General features: G+C 40.9%; 1 protein-coding gene across 3 annotated transcripts in view; it reads left to right on the top strand.

The window, feature by feature from the left end:
- The window catches only part of MGAT4A (alpha-1,3-mannosyl-glycoprotein 4-beta-N-acetylglucosaminyltransferase A), a 78,461-nt gene that overhangs the window by 5,845 nt on the left and 54,086 nt on the right, over window positions 1-18,530 (top strand). For all 3 annotated transcript variants that reach the window (XM_077343464.1, XM_077343466.1, XM_077343465.1), the window contains exon 2: window positions 387-698. In XM_077343464.1, the coding sequence (XP_077199579.1) occupies window positions 605-698 (94 nt within the window). In that variant the 5' untranslated portion in view covers window positions 387-604. The remainder of the gene's footprint in view (window positions 1-386; window positions 699-18,530) is intronic.

The following is an 18,530-nucleotide window of genomic DNA, read 5'->3' as shown; positions in this document are numbered from 1 at the left end:
ACGGGCAGAGCTTCAGACTGCATGTCTGCTGCCTTACCACTGTGCGCCACAAGAGACTCTTCTCTATCATATATAGCGCACTGTATATAGTTACCTGAGACTCTGTTCAAGGCTGTGCAAATAAATAAACAGCACTTCAGTGTTAGGTATACAACTATGTTTGGAAATTTCTCTTTGTCTACTGGTCTGCCCTTCTCCATTAACCTAAGCTTAGGGGAGAATGAGCTTATTATTGCTTATTATTTGCCTTATTGGAAGCAACTGCATGGCCAGTGATTGCTTACCTCTTTCTGTCAGTCTCTTTGGTCTTTTCGTGTTGTTCTTTGACCTGATATTGATCTATACTATGCATTTTTAATCTGAAATGTACTCTCTTCTTTGTGTAGGGAATTAAAAATCATGAAGAATCACTTCCACAAAAGCTTCTAAGAGAGAGAATTGGTCTTCAGTGGGCTTTTCAAGTGACTTGGAACTGAGATTGGACTGGTGCTCTTTTTTCCTGCCTGAGCAGCATTAGTATTGGAATATATTTGCTTCGAGACCACAGGGGAAACTTGAATCCTGAAAGCTGGCCAAATATAAACCAGTGTGATGCTGAAATGAGATGAGGCTCCGAAATGGAACTGTGGCCACCGCGTTAATTTTCATCACCTCTTTCCTCAGTTTGTCTTGGTACACGGCATGGCAGAATGGGAAAGGTAAGAAAAGCGGTTTTCTTAAAGGAAACAAGCAACAGTGACTCAAACGTGCTAAGACAGAAGGCTGCAGATTAATCTGTGGGTTTTTTTCCAGATACGCTTGTATAAACTGAAAAGCCACACGTTGACTATTTCCACTCAGAAGAAAGTACAATGGAAGTAGAGAGACCTGATTGTATTCAGTCTTCATTAAATCTTCTGAGTGTAGGAAGGAATGAGTAGAGGGCAATTCCCTTCTTGCACAGCAATAGCCTGTGGTTTTCTGTGGGCTACAAGTGAAGGCTCACCAAGGTTCCTGTTGTCTTGAGAAATGGAACTAGTTTCTACTTTTGGTTTGACTTGTTTTCAAGATCAGTAGTCAGTCTCTCAAGGAAATGATTTTGCTTTTCCTCTCTCTAATGGTATGCCTAGACTATTTGGTGGCTGGGGTGGATACTTTTTAACACCCCCCTCCACTCCTTTTTTTGCCATCCAGTCATGGCTGACTCATGGCGAGTCCATAGGGTTTCCAAGGCAAGAGATATTCAGAGGTGGTTTGCCATTGCCTGCCTCCATGTAGGTCCTGCTTAGCTTCTGAGACCTGGCAAGGTCATGATAGGCTGGGGCTGTCCAGGGCCCATTCTGCACACTTTGGATGATGTACTTGCAATGCACTTTAGAAGCAGATTTTCCCATTCTGCACAGGAAAATCCAATTACAGAAGCACAGTGAAAGTCCATTATCCGGGTTCGAATTCCCACTCATGGAAGCTTGCTGGGTGAATTTGGGCCGGTCACATGACTCTCAGCCTAGCCCTGATCTGGATAGCCCCAGAATAACCTGATCCTGTGAAATCTCAGAAGCTAAGCAGGACCAACATGGAGGCACGCTATGGTAAACCACCTCCAAATGTCTCTCCCCTTGAAAACCCAACAGGGTCTTTTGTAGTTGTTTGAAGTCAGCTGTGACTTGATGGCAAAAAATGAATACATAAAAAATCCATCACACCACTGGTGTTCCGAGCTGGCACTTATAAGGGATCATATTCTCGATTTTTAAACTCAAGAGCTGACCATCCCAAATATCTACAAGACATTTGTGAGATCTAGGAGCCTATCTTTGGGCTAACTTTTAATAGGTAACAGTAGCCAAAGCCAAAACTGTGCAAAATAATGATCAGAAGCTTGACCAGACTGAATGTTAAGAAATACACTATCCCCAAAGAAGGTGCCCCATCCTCCATTGTTTTCAAAAACTAAAGTCAATCCAGAGAATCTCCGCAGTAGAAACTAGGGGTGTACATACACCAAAACGGCAAGAGAAACAAAGGCTTCAAGAGAAGCCAGCCACAACCAAGGCATTGGGAGCTCTCAACTCCCTGTCACTCTGGCTGAACCTTAAACATTTTAAGGGACTGACAAGCAGCTGAAAGGTGGGAGTAATCTGCTCCTGCCTCTCTGCTATTTTCAGATCTACCCAAAATTCCAGAATATATCTTGGATTTTCTCAGATTTGGGGTGGTGGTGTTGGAAGCTGAAATATACCCCCAAAATAATGAGAAGGTATATTTTTGGTTTGGGGACATCCAAATGCACATCTCCAATGCCAGCTCAACAGAACTGATGTGAAGCACAGAATCACAGGGTTAGAAGTCGAACAGAACCAGTGCAATGTACAGCACCTAGCAAACCCAGTGCATTCTGTTCATAATATTAAGAAAGCCTTGCTGCTATATTACTCTTAAATATATTCTGCCTTCAAGCAGGATAGAGGTGAGAAGAGTTCTGAGATTAAGAAGTGAAAAGGGGTGGGGGACATGAAAAAATTAAGTGAAGAGACACAGAAATGTATGAGAAAATAGGGAAGATAAATTAGAGTGAAGGGTTGTTTTATTTTACTGCAACACTCTAATTACTGCTTTGCAAGATCTGGCTGAGGTGGGTGCAAGGAAAGGAAGAGAGAAAGTCTGGATAATAGGAGAAAATTACCTGTAGGCTGGTAATTACTCTAGGAGCTATCAGCATGCTGGCTCAGTTATTGTTAATCAAGTTTGCTTCAGTGTTAGAGAAGGAGAAGTCTTCCCAAACCTGGGGAAAATCTGCACTGGGCTTTTTATCCCCAGTGACCCTGAATTAAAAAAGTAATCTACATGTTATTCAATTTCCATTCTGATATTTAGCATTTTAAATTTTCCTTCTGCAATGTCTATGATTGATCTGCAGTGACACTAATTTTTCTCCGTGATATCCAGGAGCAGATATAAGTTGCTGCATTTGAGGAAACTACTCTGAGAGCCCCTGTATTAAGTGTAGATGTTCTGTGTTTTGCCAGATTAACTTCCTGCCCCGTGCCTTCAATGCTGACATAGTGAAGCAGTCTGTCACTGATTGGTCAGGGCATCAGTTCAAAGACTCCCTGGTTCCCAGTTGCTATCCCTTCGCAAAACTTATTTTTGCCCTCATTTTGGGATCTTTTTTAAAGTGACTGCACTTCAAAAGCCCACACTTCTATGAACAAAGATTGGGACAACGAAAATGCAGAAGGGCGACATGTTTAAAATTGGGGAAAAGGAAGGGTGTAGATATGGGTTCAAATTGACTAGAATTTGGCATAATTTACAGTGGGGGGAAATATGAATGCAGAATGTACCCTAGAGTGCTCAGACCTGTGCCACTAATGGCTGCAGCCAGAACTGCATTTTTAAAAGAAAAGATTTTTTGCTTGACATACCATGACACTGGGTTCAGGGGCCCTCTAGCTGATTTCTTCAAGCTTTCTTCCAGAGTGGATTACATAACTGGTCCTACCATTGGTATGCTATTGCCTCTCTCCTTTCTTTCACATTCTTGCAGTTATTGGCTCTCTGCATACTCATGAAATAAATCCAAAGGTAACTAACATTCTGAGATTTAGCAACAGATTGTGCTAGTTGCTGACCAATGCAGACCATTGTGTCTTCAGACCATTGTCCTCCTTTCCATTGACTGAAGATTATGAAAGATTACTAATCTCTGACTCATAATTTACAAGGGTGCATGGAAGAGATTTCTGATTATCTTCTAACTTGGCCCAGATATGCTCTGCCATGATACAGTTGAAAAGCATGTTTCATTAAAAATATTGTCCCCCAAGAGAAAGTTTTAAAACAGAAAATGCTGTTGATTTTGACATTGAGCACAGATAGATCTTTGTACATAGGAAATGATGGTCATACATAATAATGGATGCTAATTAATTTTAGCCAGTCAGTCCTAACAACAGCTTTGAATTACTTGGCTTTGGTGCACTAGAACAGTTTCCTCTGTGCAGTGACCATGGTGACAGCTCTGTTATTCCAGTAAATTCTTTCCTCAGTCCTATTTTTGGTAAGGCTCATGTGAACTGGTAATAAAGTACATACAAATCAGTCCAAAATATACTGCAGTAGCTAAATAGCTCCTGCGTTGTTGTTCCAATTAATTATATTTGTCATTTTTCAGAGGAATTACAGAGGAATTATGTTTACTACATTTCATAGTGTCAATAGGACCTTTTCAAACCAGAAAACAAATGTAAGATCATAAGCATTGACTAGAAACTTGCTAGTTTTATCTAACAGTAATCCTGGAAGAAAACCTGGCAACTAACCTCTGAGTAACAGTGCTAGGAGACAATATCAGGAAAGGGCGTTGGCCTCTGTACTGTTCCTGACCTTCAGGCAGCTGGTTGTTCCTGGTGTGGAACAAGATGATAGACTAGATGGACTACAGGTCAGATCTAGCTGGGCTGTTCTTATGTACAACACAAAGGCAGAATGCTATGTGATTCAGCCTATACTACTGGCAATGTGTCACAGGGTAAAAAAAACACACCCATTATTTGTTGAAATGTGCACTGAAAATCAGCATGGCCAGATTCTCTTCCCTTGGCTAGAGTTCTCTTAAAAAAGACTTCTAAGGCAAAACCATAGGTCAAAAATAGAGAAAGAACAATAATAAAAAGTAATGTATCAAATAGTACAAAACTAAGAAAAGGGTGTTTGGAGAAACAAAGGGTAAGGTTATGTTGTTTTTATGGCCTGTTTTAATTCTTCTGGGAGTAGTATTTTATCATTTTATTATATTTTACCTTGTAATTGTTTTAAATAAAGTTTGCATATTTTGAAAGTAAAATAGCGCACTTCCAGCAGGCATTTGGTTGAGGCCAGAACCACCATTACCATCTGAATATCACCCCCTGCCAGATTACTACTCCCTCCATTTTGCACCTGGTTGACACTAGTATACCATCTGCTGAGGTTCCAGGTGCGATAGGGAAAGGCTTCATGGAGTGTTTTTAACTTTTTAGTTCAAACATTTTTAGACTGACAAATTTTAAACTTTGACAAATTTTAAGCTTTGAAATCTTCATTGTACAGGTTTTTAATCCACAAATCGTTGTGGACTGCACTGAGACCATTTGGAGAGGGGTAGCTTATGTAAGCAAACAAACAAGATCTGTGGGTATAAATTCAATACCTGTTAAATTGATTATTTTATGAATGACAAGCGAAGTAGAACCCTAGTTTCTGATAGCATTTTAAAATTGTGGATCTTTTGCACATTTAGTTGACTCTCCAAAGGATAGAAATGGGAACATTTTTTGAGAAAATGATAGTAAAAGGAATTTGAAAGCCTTTTAAATTATAACAAATCCCCCCCTCCCCATTTCCCCCAGTATTGAGAATTCTGGAGTCTTATTACTTATCCAAAAGCAAATGTAAAATTTTGATTTATAATTCTATGTAGTAGATTTTAAAGACAAATTTGCCTCAAATATTTACTAAAGGTTTAAATATTTGGGATAGCTGTCATAAAAATCTACATAAAGTAATAATTTTGAACTGTATATTTGTTTTAAAATGGGGGTGAAATGGGATTTTGGCTTCCCTTTTTACCAAACTGGATATATGTGTATTGCCCGCACTATTTCTGGGATAGAAATTTTACCATCTTTCCTCCAGGTCACCCAATTATACTCATGCTATCCACTAGCCATGCAGTTCTATGCAAATAAAGGACGTTTTTGTTTGTTTTGAACAATGTTGGACCACCAGAAGTAGCTAGAGCAGAGGCTGGGTGAGGTTAAATACAGGATTGTGAGGTGCTAAATTTGAGCATTTACTTATACATTCCTCTTGGGTTTTGTTTCCTAGTAACTTGTCTGCATTTTGCTCATTTCCTTTATGCCACAAAAGTGGGGTCTTCATGGGATGAGGCGTTTCCAGTGGAATAATATGGTGGTGGGAAAGGCCAGATCATAGAAAAACTGGGAACGACTGTGTAGGAACCACTGGGGAAAAAGTGGTCCTGGAAGCATAGCTGAATGGCTTAAGGTCTTGCATCTGGAGCTTGGCCTTTTGTGGAGATTTCACTTTGAATCCCACTTCTGACAAGCAGAGGAAAGGGCATAAACTCAGAGGCAGAGTTTAGGCTTTGTTTGCAGAAAGTCCTTTGGCATCTCCTGTTTAAAAAGGCTTAGGTAACAAGGCTGGCCTGCTTTGAGATCTTAGGGAGCTGCTGTTTTATTTTTATTTATTTATTTTAATTAGGGATTTATATTCCACCCTATCTTCACATAGGCCCATTATGCACGGCCGCCGAAACGGCGATTTCGGGTCACATGGAAAACGCAGAGGGGGAAGACGCGACGCATACCAGTTATGCACGGGGTGGGGCGCGACGGCGGCAAAACCCAGAGTAACCGATTATGCACGCGGCGATCTGGGCGCCGCTTCTGGTTGCGCCCCGGTCACCCGGAAGCTGCACTTTCTTCCGCGTTTCACTGACGCGGCTTTTTCGGCGGCATGCACCGAAGCTGCGGCCGGTTGCAGCCGGCTCCGTGCGTTATCGGTGATTTTAGCCGCCGCCATTCCACCCCGAATGTGCGCTAAAACCCCCGTGCATAATGGGTCATACTCAAGTCAGATTACAGTACTATAAAATACATATAAGCTTCAAAATAACAAACTTTAAATTAAACACTAAAGCATTTAAACATTGGATTAAATATTAAAATTAAAATATTGAAATTGTCCTATGCCTCACGTGGGGCATAGGAGGTGAGGGGGGGGGCATTTCATACAGAAAAGCCCTCAGTAAAGGTTTCAGCCTGGTGAAGTCAGATAGAGGCCAGCGGTTCTGATTTTACTTTTTACCTCAGCCATAGGCCTGGTGTAATAGCTTTGTCTTGCAGGCCCTGCAGAACGATCAAAGGTCCTGCAGAGCTCTGATCTCGCTTGGCAGAGTGTCCCACCGGGCTTGGGCCAGGCTGAAAAGCGCTTGCTCTCCTTGAGACCAGTTTGATGTCCTCGGGGATGTGGACCCTGAGCAAATTTTGTTCACTGGATCTTAATGTCCTATGAGGGACGTAGTAGGAGAGGCTGTCCCACAGATATGATTGTCAGCTAGAGTGGACAACATAAGGGATATTGTGACTTGGTACAAGGCAACTTAATTGCCTATGGATTTTCCTCACTTTGCTGTTTTAGGTTCTACAACTGAGGGCTTATTTATACTTAAACGCTTTGCTGTTTTTAGGTTCTACAACTGAGGGCTTATTTATACTTAAACGCTTTGCTGTTTTTAGGTTCTACAACTGAGGGCTTATTTATACTTAAACGCTTTGCTGTTTTTAGGTTCTACAACTGTGGGCTTGTTTATACTCAAATGAATATGTAGGGAGGACTGCCATTTCTTCATTCTTTTCTTGTTTTTCACAACAAACTGCATTATACCCATTGTGTTTTGTGAACTATGTACACCTGACACTAAGTCCTATGGAATGAAGAGGAACTTGCCTTGCAAGGAAAGTATGCCTACAACTGGGCTATGTTTTATTTCTGAAAGCAGGCTGAGAGCCTTTTTAAAGGAACATGTGAAATGCACTGCAGACTGACTTGGTTGTTAGGCCTGTGTCTCATCTGTAAAGGTTGGTCACTGGGATGGATTGTCAAAACAACCGTATCAGTATCATTCCAGTTGACAGAGTGATGTCCAGCTTGCACTCTGAGTAACTAGCGGAGGCTGTTCAGGGATGGGATAGAGGTGGGACTGGTTTTAAATTATGTTTTAAACAGTTTTTATTGCTGTGATTTACTGTTGTGAACAGAGTTTTACCTGTTTTATTATGGTATCATATTGTGAAGCTCCCTGAGCCCACTTGTGGGGAGAGGTGGTATAAACATTTAATAAATATAATAATAATAATTGGATATGCTAGTTTATGTAGATATTTTCCTTACTAAAACCTCAGAACTTTTCATTCAGTGTAAAATTAAGTCTTTATTCATCCTGGCATGGTCCTCTGTGAATTTTTCTTTTTGTGTGCCTGTTAAAATTAACGTGCTGGATAATGCATTTTCAACGCACTGTAGAAATAGATTTTCCTGTTCTGCACTGGAAAATCCAGCTGCAAAAGCACATCGAAAGTCATAATCCAATATGTGCAGAATGGGCCCTGGTCTTGCACAAGAAGCACATCTGTATGGTCTGGCAAAAGTCCTTTAATTTCTATAAGGTTTGATTGGGGACTGTATTATTATGCGCTGTGCCTTTTCATTTTTTGCATAGATATGACAGAACAAATGTAAAGCAGATTAATTTTTACATTCACTATTGTATGTATCCAAAGTGGCATTTTGAATAAAGCGGTACGCAGGGTATATTTGAAAATTTAACATTGGGTTGATCTAGTGTGGTCAGTTTCCTGGAGCTAAGCTTTTGGTTGATCAGTAAGCTGTTCTGTGCTTTGTCAAGTGCTTATAATACTAATCTAGCTAATAGTTAGCAGCATCTGCCTTTTCTGTAATCTATGTAATTTATTTTCCATTGGATTTAATTTTTGCAAACTACAAAGGGAATGCACATAGTAAAACTAGACACTCTTCACGGGGAAATCTTGTGTGCGATCATTTCAGCAGGATTTGCTCTCCTCAGATATTTTGACAGATATCTTGGTGGTTCTTTTATATCCCGTGCTTTCGCTACGATTTATGCTTCAACTAAGAGGACACTTTCCATGCATACACTACACAACTGATATTATGTTTATTTGGCTTTTAATTGTAAATACCACCCCTATTCTGAGGATTACAGACAGGCAATAAAAATTCATATTATAAACTAGAGCAGATATATTCAGGACAGAGAAAGGATGGGTGGACATTCTGCTTACTGATCTAGAATTTTGTACAAGGCATAATTATGGCTATGTATCACTGTATTTGAGAAATGTGGCACTTGAGAAATGTGGCTAAATTACCAACCACAGAAATTTATTTGTTTCTATGCAAGTGAGATGCTTGCTTTTTTTTTTGTGTGGCTCTTACAATGTCAGTGTCCAGTAAGGCTTGCAGGCAAGGAGATGACTGAGTCAGCATGAGCCATAAAGAGAAATTCTGTTGGTGAGCTGACCACATGATTGAATATTTGCGCAGGTTTAAATTCATAGCCCTTGGTTGTAGCTTTCTGTAGTCTTATTTGGAAGTAGATTTTCTTGTATAATATTACTTTGAAGTTTCTAATCCATTTTAGGATAGGTTCTGTATTCTGCGGTCAAAAGGGACTGGTACAGCAACAAAACTGACACCATACTTTGTGGGCATAGATTTATTTTTTAAAGGTCTGCTTGCCAAAACGACCTAAAGGGCTGAAAATATGGCTGGTGAGACTTTTCCCTTTGCTTTGTCTCCATAGAGAGGAAAATCTTCACTGGCTGTATATGATACTGGCCTTGCTAGTACCATGTGCCATATGCCTTTCTTGCCCAGCACTTACCTGCTAATAACAGGGAAACAATTGTAGCACCATCATATTAGTTCATGGTGATTGTTTTGTAGAAAATGGAGCTGGGTCATCCAAAGGGTACTAGCTCTCATTCTGTTCTGATTCCCTCGCCTGTGAGCCAGCAGAGCAGTTAAGAGGGTCAGGCATTTATCCAAGGCTTCTGGGATTTGTTCACTTTACTATTTCCAGGGACGGTGAATGATGTATGAAAGATACACTTACTAAGTTTAAAGAAAAATTGCCACTTTTTTGGTGATGTGGTACTGTTAAGATAAAGGTTAACTTCCCCTTTAAAAACTGTAATATAAGAGTTATGTACTCTGAACATTTCTAGACTACTTTTATATTATATTCAAAGCAGATTGTGCATAAATTAAAACTTTAATTTAATCTCACGATGTCGTCAACATCCGGCCTCCACACACACCTATGTGAAATGGGCAAAATCCTAATCATAGAGCATTACCAGAAAATCAGCAAATTGCAACATGAAATAGAAAGTCTTGCAACCCTTGTGATAAAGAACATTCATTAATGTCAACAGGCAGAAAAGCAACAACTTGGTGGTTAAACAAGGACTGGGGTAGCACAGCTTCACATCCCCACTCAGTCCCAGTGCTCGCTGGGTGACCACAGGTCAGTAAATCTCTGTCCCCAGGAGAAGGGAGAGGGAGGCAGGTGCGAGGCTGGGAACTGGAAGTGGAGATAGTGCTACTTCGGCTCCACACATTTCTTTTGTGTGTGGCTTGCTGGTTGCTCTTCTCTGCCCATGCTACATATTTTGGGGAATCCACTTTATGCGATTCCCCAACTAGCACTAAAATGGAGGATGTAGCTACCGGTTTGCTGCTGGGACGCTGGATGTTGATGACATCATGACAAATGCCAAAAATATGGCATCTGCAAAAGGTAATCCTTTCACTATATTTTTCGGGTGTGGAATGGCCCTGAGAATGTAACAGATGGTCAGCTCAATGGAGCTTCTGCAGAATGGGAGTGATATGTGTGCTCCATTTAGTTCCCATTAATAGTTGAGCCACAGCAGTCTGCACCCGTTGGAATTTCTGAGTTGATTTTGAGGGGAGACCAATGCATAATTCAATACAGTAATCTAGTCTCAATGTTTAAAGTGATCTAAATGTCAAAACAAGCACTTCAAATGAGTCTGAAAAACATGCAGGTGGCCATTGACATTGGCTTACACAACTAGGTTGTAGATGCATGTAGTCACAAGATAAGCAAGTCAGTAGTGTTAACAGTTGATTTAGCAGGGGTCCATGAATGTTACCGGGCCTTAGTAACCAGCCGTTATATTTGTTCACTGTTGACTGCCTGTCTTTCAAATTCTCTGGCACATGCAAAGGGTTTGTGGGGAAGAGACCAGGGTGTAAACTGCATGGAGGTTTTATTCCAACCCCAGATTGATTCAGTCCCTGCCCTCTACACAGAATACGATTTCCGTTTGGATTTGGGGCGATTTAAAATTTCCTTCTGCAGCAAGAAGGATTGATCCGGAGTGACCCTACCTTTATTGTGTGATATCTTAGAGTGCTTTTAAGCCTCAATATTTAAACGCTGTTTTGAATCTGGGCTCTCCTCCGTGGTAGAGGACCCATAATTGGCCACAAGTGGTCATGTGATAAACTTGCTTTAAAGGAGAAGCCCCTAATTTCTCTCAACTTCTGTCGGTCCTGGAATTTTTCTCCCTTCTCTGCCTTTTTCGATCCTCTCCCTCCCCCCCTCCAAGAAAAGAAAGAGGCTCCCTGTTTGGCTTCTCCACCCCCCCTTCAAGAAAAGAAAGAAAGAGGCTTGGCTCCACCCCCCCTTCTGAACTACCTTAACCACGTGCAGAACACTTTCCTGTTTCAATGGGGAGGGGGGGGGAAGACCCGAGTTCAAAGCAATCTGATTTCAACAGGATTGATAATGGAATAAACAAAGTAAGTGCAGACTCTGCCCAGGTCTGTTTCCACACAAGTGCAAACTTCTGCTTTGGCATCCTTAATCATAAGAGTTTGTAAAACTTTTTGCACAACTCCAGGAATAGATCCAAATTTAGTGCTACATTACTTCATGTTTTCCCATTCTACTTTCCCTGCAATTTCCTGTTCTTTGGATCTGAACTCAGTTTTCCAAAGAGGAATTCCTGATTTTGAATTTTGTTTCCTAGCACCCTTTGTTTTAGTGGTTAGGAGTGTAGACTTCTATTCTGGCGAGCCAGGTTTGATTCCCCACTCCCCCACATGCAGCCAGCTGGGTGACCTTGGGTTTGCCACAGCACTGATAAAGCTGTTCTGACGGAGCAGGGATATCAGAGCTCTCTCAGCCTCACCTACTTCATAGGGTGTCTGTTGCGGGGAGAGGAAAGGGAAGGAGATTGTAAGTCGCATTGAGACTCCTTCATGTAGAGAAAAGTGGCATACGAGAACCAACTCTTCTTCTTGTTCTTGTTCTTGTTCTTGTTCTTTTCTTTTTCTTCTTCTTCTTCTTCTTCTTCTTCTTCTTCTTCTTCTTCTTCTTCTTCTTCTTCTTCTTCTTCTTCTTCTCAGTGTTGGGTGTTGATCCCCCCCTGCCTCCCTCAGGTTGCCTCTGGGTGATCCACTAATGTTTTGAATTGTTATGTTGATTGTGTTAATGATGCATTTTTTCATCATAATATAGCAATATTATAATATTGGGACAAAACAGGCAGCAAGATTTCATTCAGCCTTCTTGTAATTACCTGTTCAATAAGTTATTTTCCTTTCCCTGTTTTTTTTTTTTTTGGTGTGTAACTTTTGTTGCCTCATGCTTGTATCGTCTTCCCCCCCCCCTTTTCTTCCCTTATAGCTCCTGGTGTGTTTTTAATTGGAATTATAATTGATTCAATAATTATGGAAATGTAGCATGTTCAGGGTTACCTTTTAGCATGCTTCATAATTATTGAATAACACTGTTATGAATCATTGTATCCAGTTCAATTATGCTATTTTCATTAGTATTTTGTGGGAATCTTCCCTAGCCATTTTCTTAGTTGGCGAAAAAGGAGGAGCAGGAAACCTTTGAAATGGCAGCTAGCCTGCCACTCCATAATACATCCAGACTTTCTTTTTTACAGTGTCCTGGTGTTATGATGATACTGCACAAAAAGAGGGAAGTTCAATCGCTGATGAAATACATGATGACACAACTGCACAACCCCTTTCTAAAAAAAAGTGCAGAAAAGGCCTAGGTCACTTCTTTACTTCAAGCCAGGCTTTGGGGATGCTTGGAAGCAGCTATGAAGATTATTTCTGCTACGAACCATTTCCAAAATTTAGTGTGAAATAACACTGAATCCCTCTTTGAGCAGGATGTGGATTTTTCTTTTCTTTTTTTTTCTGGGGGAGGCAAAGAATCAATATGTGCTCAATATGCAAGGAATCTGGGATTAGCAGTCTTTGAGTATGTGCTGGGCATCCAGAGGTGTCAGATCTCCAGGGAACATTTATGGTGACTGTTGGCTACCTGGCAAGCACATTTTTTGACCTATGTGACTCAGATCGTGCATGCCAGTTTTTCTGTATCATAGTCTTGGAATTAATGAAACACCAGCAAAGTATTTATTTCAATGAAGCTTGGATCCAAATAAATGTAGCCTAGCAGCATAAATTAGCCTCAGGCAGCTTCTAGTTAGCTGTGGCCTGATAATCAAGATGTAATTTAAAATGTGTTTTGACAGTGATAGCATTTGATACAGAACTATTTCCAGGAATGTTATTTTGATGGGCATTATTTATTCTGCATTATGAATGGGCTTGGTAGGAAAAGGCACATGTCCAGGCATTCTTTTAATATAATTATCTTGTTTGAAACTAGAGTCAGCTCAGCTTAGCAAGCCTATCAGCCCTGTGTGTTGTGTGGTGCACACCACAGCTGTGTAATCTTTTGGTGCACGTTTTCCCTGTGCTTTTAAAAAAAAATTGGGGTGACTGTATAAAAATACGAGGCCTATCAGACACCTGGCTGGGTAGGACCTGAAGTTCTTCTGTAATTGCAGCTGACCTCCAGAAAGGAGGAAATGGCAGCTTCAGAGGGCAGAACTGGGCTTACCAGGTGCCGGCTAATAGCGGGCAAACTCCTGGTAAATTTTTTCTCATGCTTGCCCATGCTCACCTGGTCAGTAGGAGGAAGCAGGTCAGCAAAACCATGGGAACAGCAATATTTGTTAATGACAACCCTTTCAATGTGACCCAGAAGTACTAGGTCCTGACAGGGCGATGACTCACCCCAGAACTCTATGGAAACCATAGAGTCACGCTGATGAAGATTGCTGCCCCAGCTCCAAAGTAAATACTGGCCTCCCTCCTTTTCCTGCTGGTTGCCGGGCCATGTCTGGCAACAATAGGAGACTCTATGGTATCACATCCTTGCTGAGCACCCTTCTCAAGCTCTGCCCCCAGATTTCCCCAAGCTTCACTTGGCAACCCTAAGAGATGTGGACGCATGCAGGGGGGATTTCCAGAGAAGCAAAGCGAGCCACGTACTAGAGAGTGGGTGTTGCTGAATAGAGAAGTGTGGGAGCCAGGAAGTCCTGGGTTTATAGAAACTCACCTATATGCTGTGTTGCATTAACACTTTCCTAAATATATGACCTGGCAAACCACAATATCTTGGTTGTGTGTTATATATGGCCTGTAGTAGATCGTTCAGTGGCTTATGGTATGTATTTAAATAGCATGCTGCTAAAAAAAGAGAAGCAAACTATAAATTACAGGCCCAAACTATATATTACATTTTACACACGATCACCATAGTGACTTGCAGCTAGATAGAACCTGTCAGAAGTTACTTGAATGCACTTAACACACACAGTAATATAGATTATATATGGACATGAGCAACAGCTAGCGTTAATTATTTCCCCTCAATAAGAAGTACTGGTGAAGGATAACTGGTTGAACATCTTGCTGTAATGTTTGGTCTGAAGTAATTGTTTCTAGTATTTAATGCAATTACAGCAATGTATCTTGTCAGGTACAAGGGCCACCTCATATGTAAGCCAGTTTGGTGTAGTGGTTAGGTGTGCAGACTTCTAATCTGGGGAGTCAGGTTTGATTCCATGCTCTCCCACATGCAGCCAGCTGGGTGACCTTGGACTCGCCACAGCACTGATAAAGCTGTTCTGACGGAGCAGTAATATCAGGGCTCTCTTAGCCTCCCCTCCCTCACAGGGTGTCTGTTGTGGGGAGAGGAAAGGGAAGGCGATTGTAAGTCACTTGGAGACTCCTTTGGGTAGAGAAAATCAGCATATAAGAACCAGCTCTTCTTCCTCCTTTCTCATGTATGTACAGTAAATCAAAATTGACAGTGAGCATTCTGCTTTTAGCCAAGCTTCCTTGATAGACTTAGAACCATTCTGGTAAGCGAAGGACATCCGGTTAAACAACAAAGTAAAATAACTGACAGTTTGTGAGGAAAACCTCATGTGTGGTTAAGAGGCAGGAAAACCAGTATGTTGTTTGTGAGAATCGTATAGCAGAGGTGTTGAGGAGAGAGTGCTCAGAGAGTGCTAAGAGAAACTACTCCAGCTTGGTGTAATGGTTGGCTAGCGTCCAGGGAGGGAGGCTGGAAGCTGTAGGGGCAGGGCCAATCAGGGTGCAGGCAGCAATGCTGATTGGCCCTATTCCAACTTGGACAGCCAGACACGTTCCACCTCCAAGGCTGTTTCACAGATATATAAAAGAACCAGGAACCATGGATAAGGATATAAGTTTTAAAAGATAGCCATGTTGGTATGCATTGATATTACTGCTTATTACTGCTCAGTCTGAACAGCTTTATCAGTGCTGTGGTGAGCCCAAGGTCACCCAGCTGGCTGCATGTGGGGGAGCGCAGAATAAAACCCGGCTCGCCAGATTAGAAGTCTGCACTCCTAACCACCGTACCAAGCTGGCCCTCCTAGGATAAGAGTAGAATCTTCTCCAGTGTTGTCAGATGAAGGACAATATCTAGGGTAAATGTGATGTAGTGATGAGTGTTTTGGACTGGGATCTGGGAGTCCCAGCTATGAATCCCCACTCTGCCATGGAAGCTTGCTGGATGACCTTAGGCTAGTCCACACCCTCAGCCTAACTTCCTTCACAGGGTTGATGTGAGGATAAAATGGAGGAGAATGGTATAAGCCAGGGGTAGTCAAACTGCAGCCCTCCAGATGTCCATGGACTATAATTCCCATGAGCCCCTGCCAGCATTTGCTGGCAGGGGCTCATGGGAACTGTAGTCCATGGACATCTGGAGGGCTGCAATTTGACTACCCCTAGTATAAACCACTCTGTGTTCATTTGTGAGACAAAGCTGGGATGTAAGTGAAGTAAATTACATAAATAAAATTAACCTAACCGTGGTCCTGTTGACCAGATGTGTACTGGGGGTTGGTGACTGGAACTTAACTCCCAGAATGTAGTGCATGGGGAGAAAGGGGCCTAAGCCTTCCTCATTGTGCTGTTTTTGTGTCCTGTAATGACCCAGGAGAGCCACTATTTTCCCTGTTGAAGGGCTGCTCAGTCAGAACAGCTTTATCAGTGCTGTAGCCCTTCCACAGGATGTGGTCATTGCCTGTCTCTCTTTCCTTTATAAACTTAATAACTGTTTACATCTTTCCAAACTATCCCACCTCCAGTAACAACTTTCAAGGAATATTAAAAATATCCCCAGATCTTCATCACAGATTTCTTTCATGTTGTTCATAGTACTCCTCTTCCCATGTTATTGATTGATGTGCTTCCGTATTATTGAGAGAAGATTGCATAGTGAACACTTCCTATTCTTCAGATAGTAGGGGGCAGCAACTGTAGCTTTATTCTTCCCCACAGCATACGCAGGGCTACTTGTCTGTGTGCTAGCATGTACAAGGGAAAAATTTGTCCGCTGGCCATCAGATATTGCATCACAGAGAACAGAACAGCAAGGAAACGAGAATCAGTGGTTATACAGAATCAAATCAAAACCCTCTCCAAGCAAATTAGCAATTATGTTATTATTACTTACGTGTGCAGCTCTGCTGATTTGCAACAGGATGTTTACCAGTTTGGTGAGTCACTCTTCCCCCTGTTCCTTCCTTAAACCAGATCCAAAGATTGTTCAAATACTATCACAGCTGCTTGTTTTCCTTTTGTGCCTTTTTTTCCTTTTGGATTAGTTATCTAATGAGGTGGCTTTTTGGGGGTTTGGTTTGTTAATATCCAAGCATACATGCCCAAGACTCATGTTGCCTTGTTCTTTAAGTCTACATTTCATAGTATTTACATGGTATTGCCAGTTGATTAACTATGGTTAAGGCCATGGGGTCACATGGTTTACCCACTCCTTCCTTTTCAAAGTATAATTGCCTTCTGAAAGGTCTAACCATGGTTAATGTTGGGAGCAAGGTTAACTGTGCTTGGTATTATCCAGGGTTTTGACATGATTCAGGATATGACCAGTTTCAGATTGTGTCTTCGATACAGAGTTAATAATGTAATAGTTAATTGTTATTGTATCTGGTGGAGGAATTTGTGCTCAAGAAAAATGGGTTGTGAGCATGTATTCTTTCTGCCCAGAACTGGTTTGCTTAACAGTAATTAAGTAAGTAGATGTTATGTGTTCACTTTCATAGAACTAGTGTGTCTCTGTTGCTCTTTAATCTGCTTGAAATGGTGTTATGTGTCATCCTTTACAGTGGAGTTTTCTTTTTATATCTCATTAATAAGGGATAGCTTATTCACCTGCATTTCATTAAACTATCCTTCAGTTTAGGGATACAAATGTTTCTTGTAGCACTTCAGAGAATGAAGCTTTTGGATGTCTGAGATCTAAAATGTAGTTTGATATATTTTTTGCATAAAAAACTAAAGCATTGAGTTTTTGGGCAGCTTTTTGTTTTTTGAACTGCTGTCTCATCATAGCAAAATGGCTTTATAGCTCTAGGCAATTTAGCATTATTATTTTTTATGTTATGCATAGAAAAGCCCTTTTATTCATCTGAAGCATTTCTCCTTTTCATTCATATCAATTTGTCAATTATCCCCAGGCTATTTTTATATAATGTTTGCTTTTTCTTCTGATAAATGCATTCAGTGTTTACTATAGGGCATTTGAAATTGTATCCCATAGATATACGATAGACCAACTGATTGGTCGTTCCTGACCCCAGTTCCTTGGATTTTACTGTCTGGATTGTTTTTGTGTGACCCGCTGTGAGCCGGTATCCGAGAGTGGTGGGCTATAAATCCAAAAAATGAATGAATGAATGAATGAATGAATTATTTTAGTGCTGAGTATCTTCTGTTCCACTTCTTTATTTATTTATTATTTCATTTATAGTCCACTACTCCCAGTGAACTCTCTGTGGCAGGGAGCATCATAAAATCCCCACAATAAAACTTGAATAAGACTAAATAAAACAATTATTCCTCCCTGGTGGTGAAAAAAACTTCTCCCTTCCTCCTCACTCCATGGGCTACCAATACCTTGTACCTTGGAGGGCACAGATGGAAGGGCACTTTTTATCTACAGTTAGGCCCTTGTGCTGAAGCATGACAAAGAAACTCAAAAATTGAACAATTTTTGATTTAGCAAGATTAAATAATTCAGACCTGGAAGGCTTGTAAAATACAACTTCATGTTCTTGGAAATAAACTATTAAACCCTTAAAGTCATAAACAACTAATATTTCAATTCATATCATGGTATTAATTATCTCTATTGTTTGTAACCAATGTACAGATGGAGAACCATATGCTTGCCTGATTTGACCTCCATTGTGCAACCTGTCTTGGCTTGATGGCTTAAGAATGACATGTGTTATGTGTTATATACAATATATAACGTTAATATTTTTGATACCATGGCTGTATGAAACTCCTAGTTGAGAACTAGCCACCCCAAAGCCTGTGTGTTAATATTCTTGTCAGTCGATTGAGATGGGTATATGAAATAAATTAGCTGACTCTGTTAATATTCTGTTGTTTTTTAAGCATCACACATTCATTCTTCTACTTCTCTGACCTATTCTTTTCCTTTTAGTTGCAGCAATTGTATGCAGCCATGT

This window comes from Paroedura picta, chromosome 6 (genome assembly GCF_049243985.1).
Source record: "Paroedura picta isolate Pp20150507F chromosome 6, Ppicta_v3.0, whole genome shotgun sequence".
Lineage (NCBI taxonomy): Eukaryota > Metazoa > Chordata > Lepidosauria > Squamata > Gekkonidae > Paroedura > Paroedura picta.
This window is presented reverse-complemented; position numbering and strand designations above follow the sequence as displayed.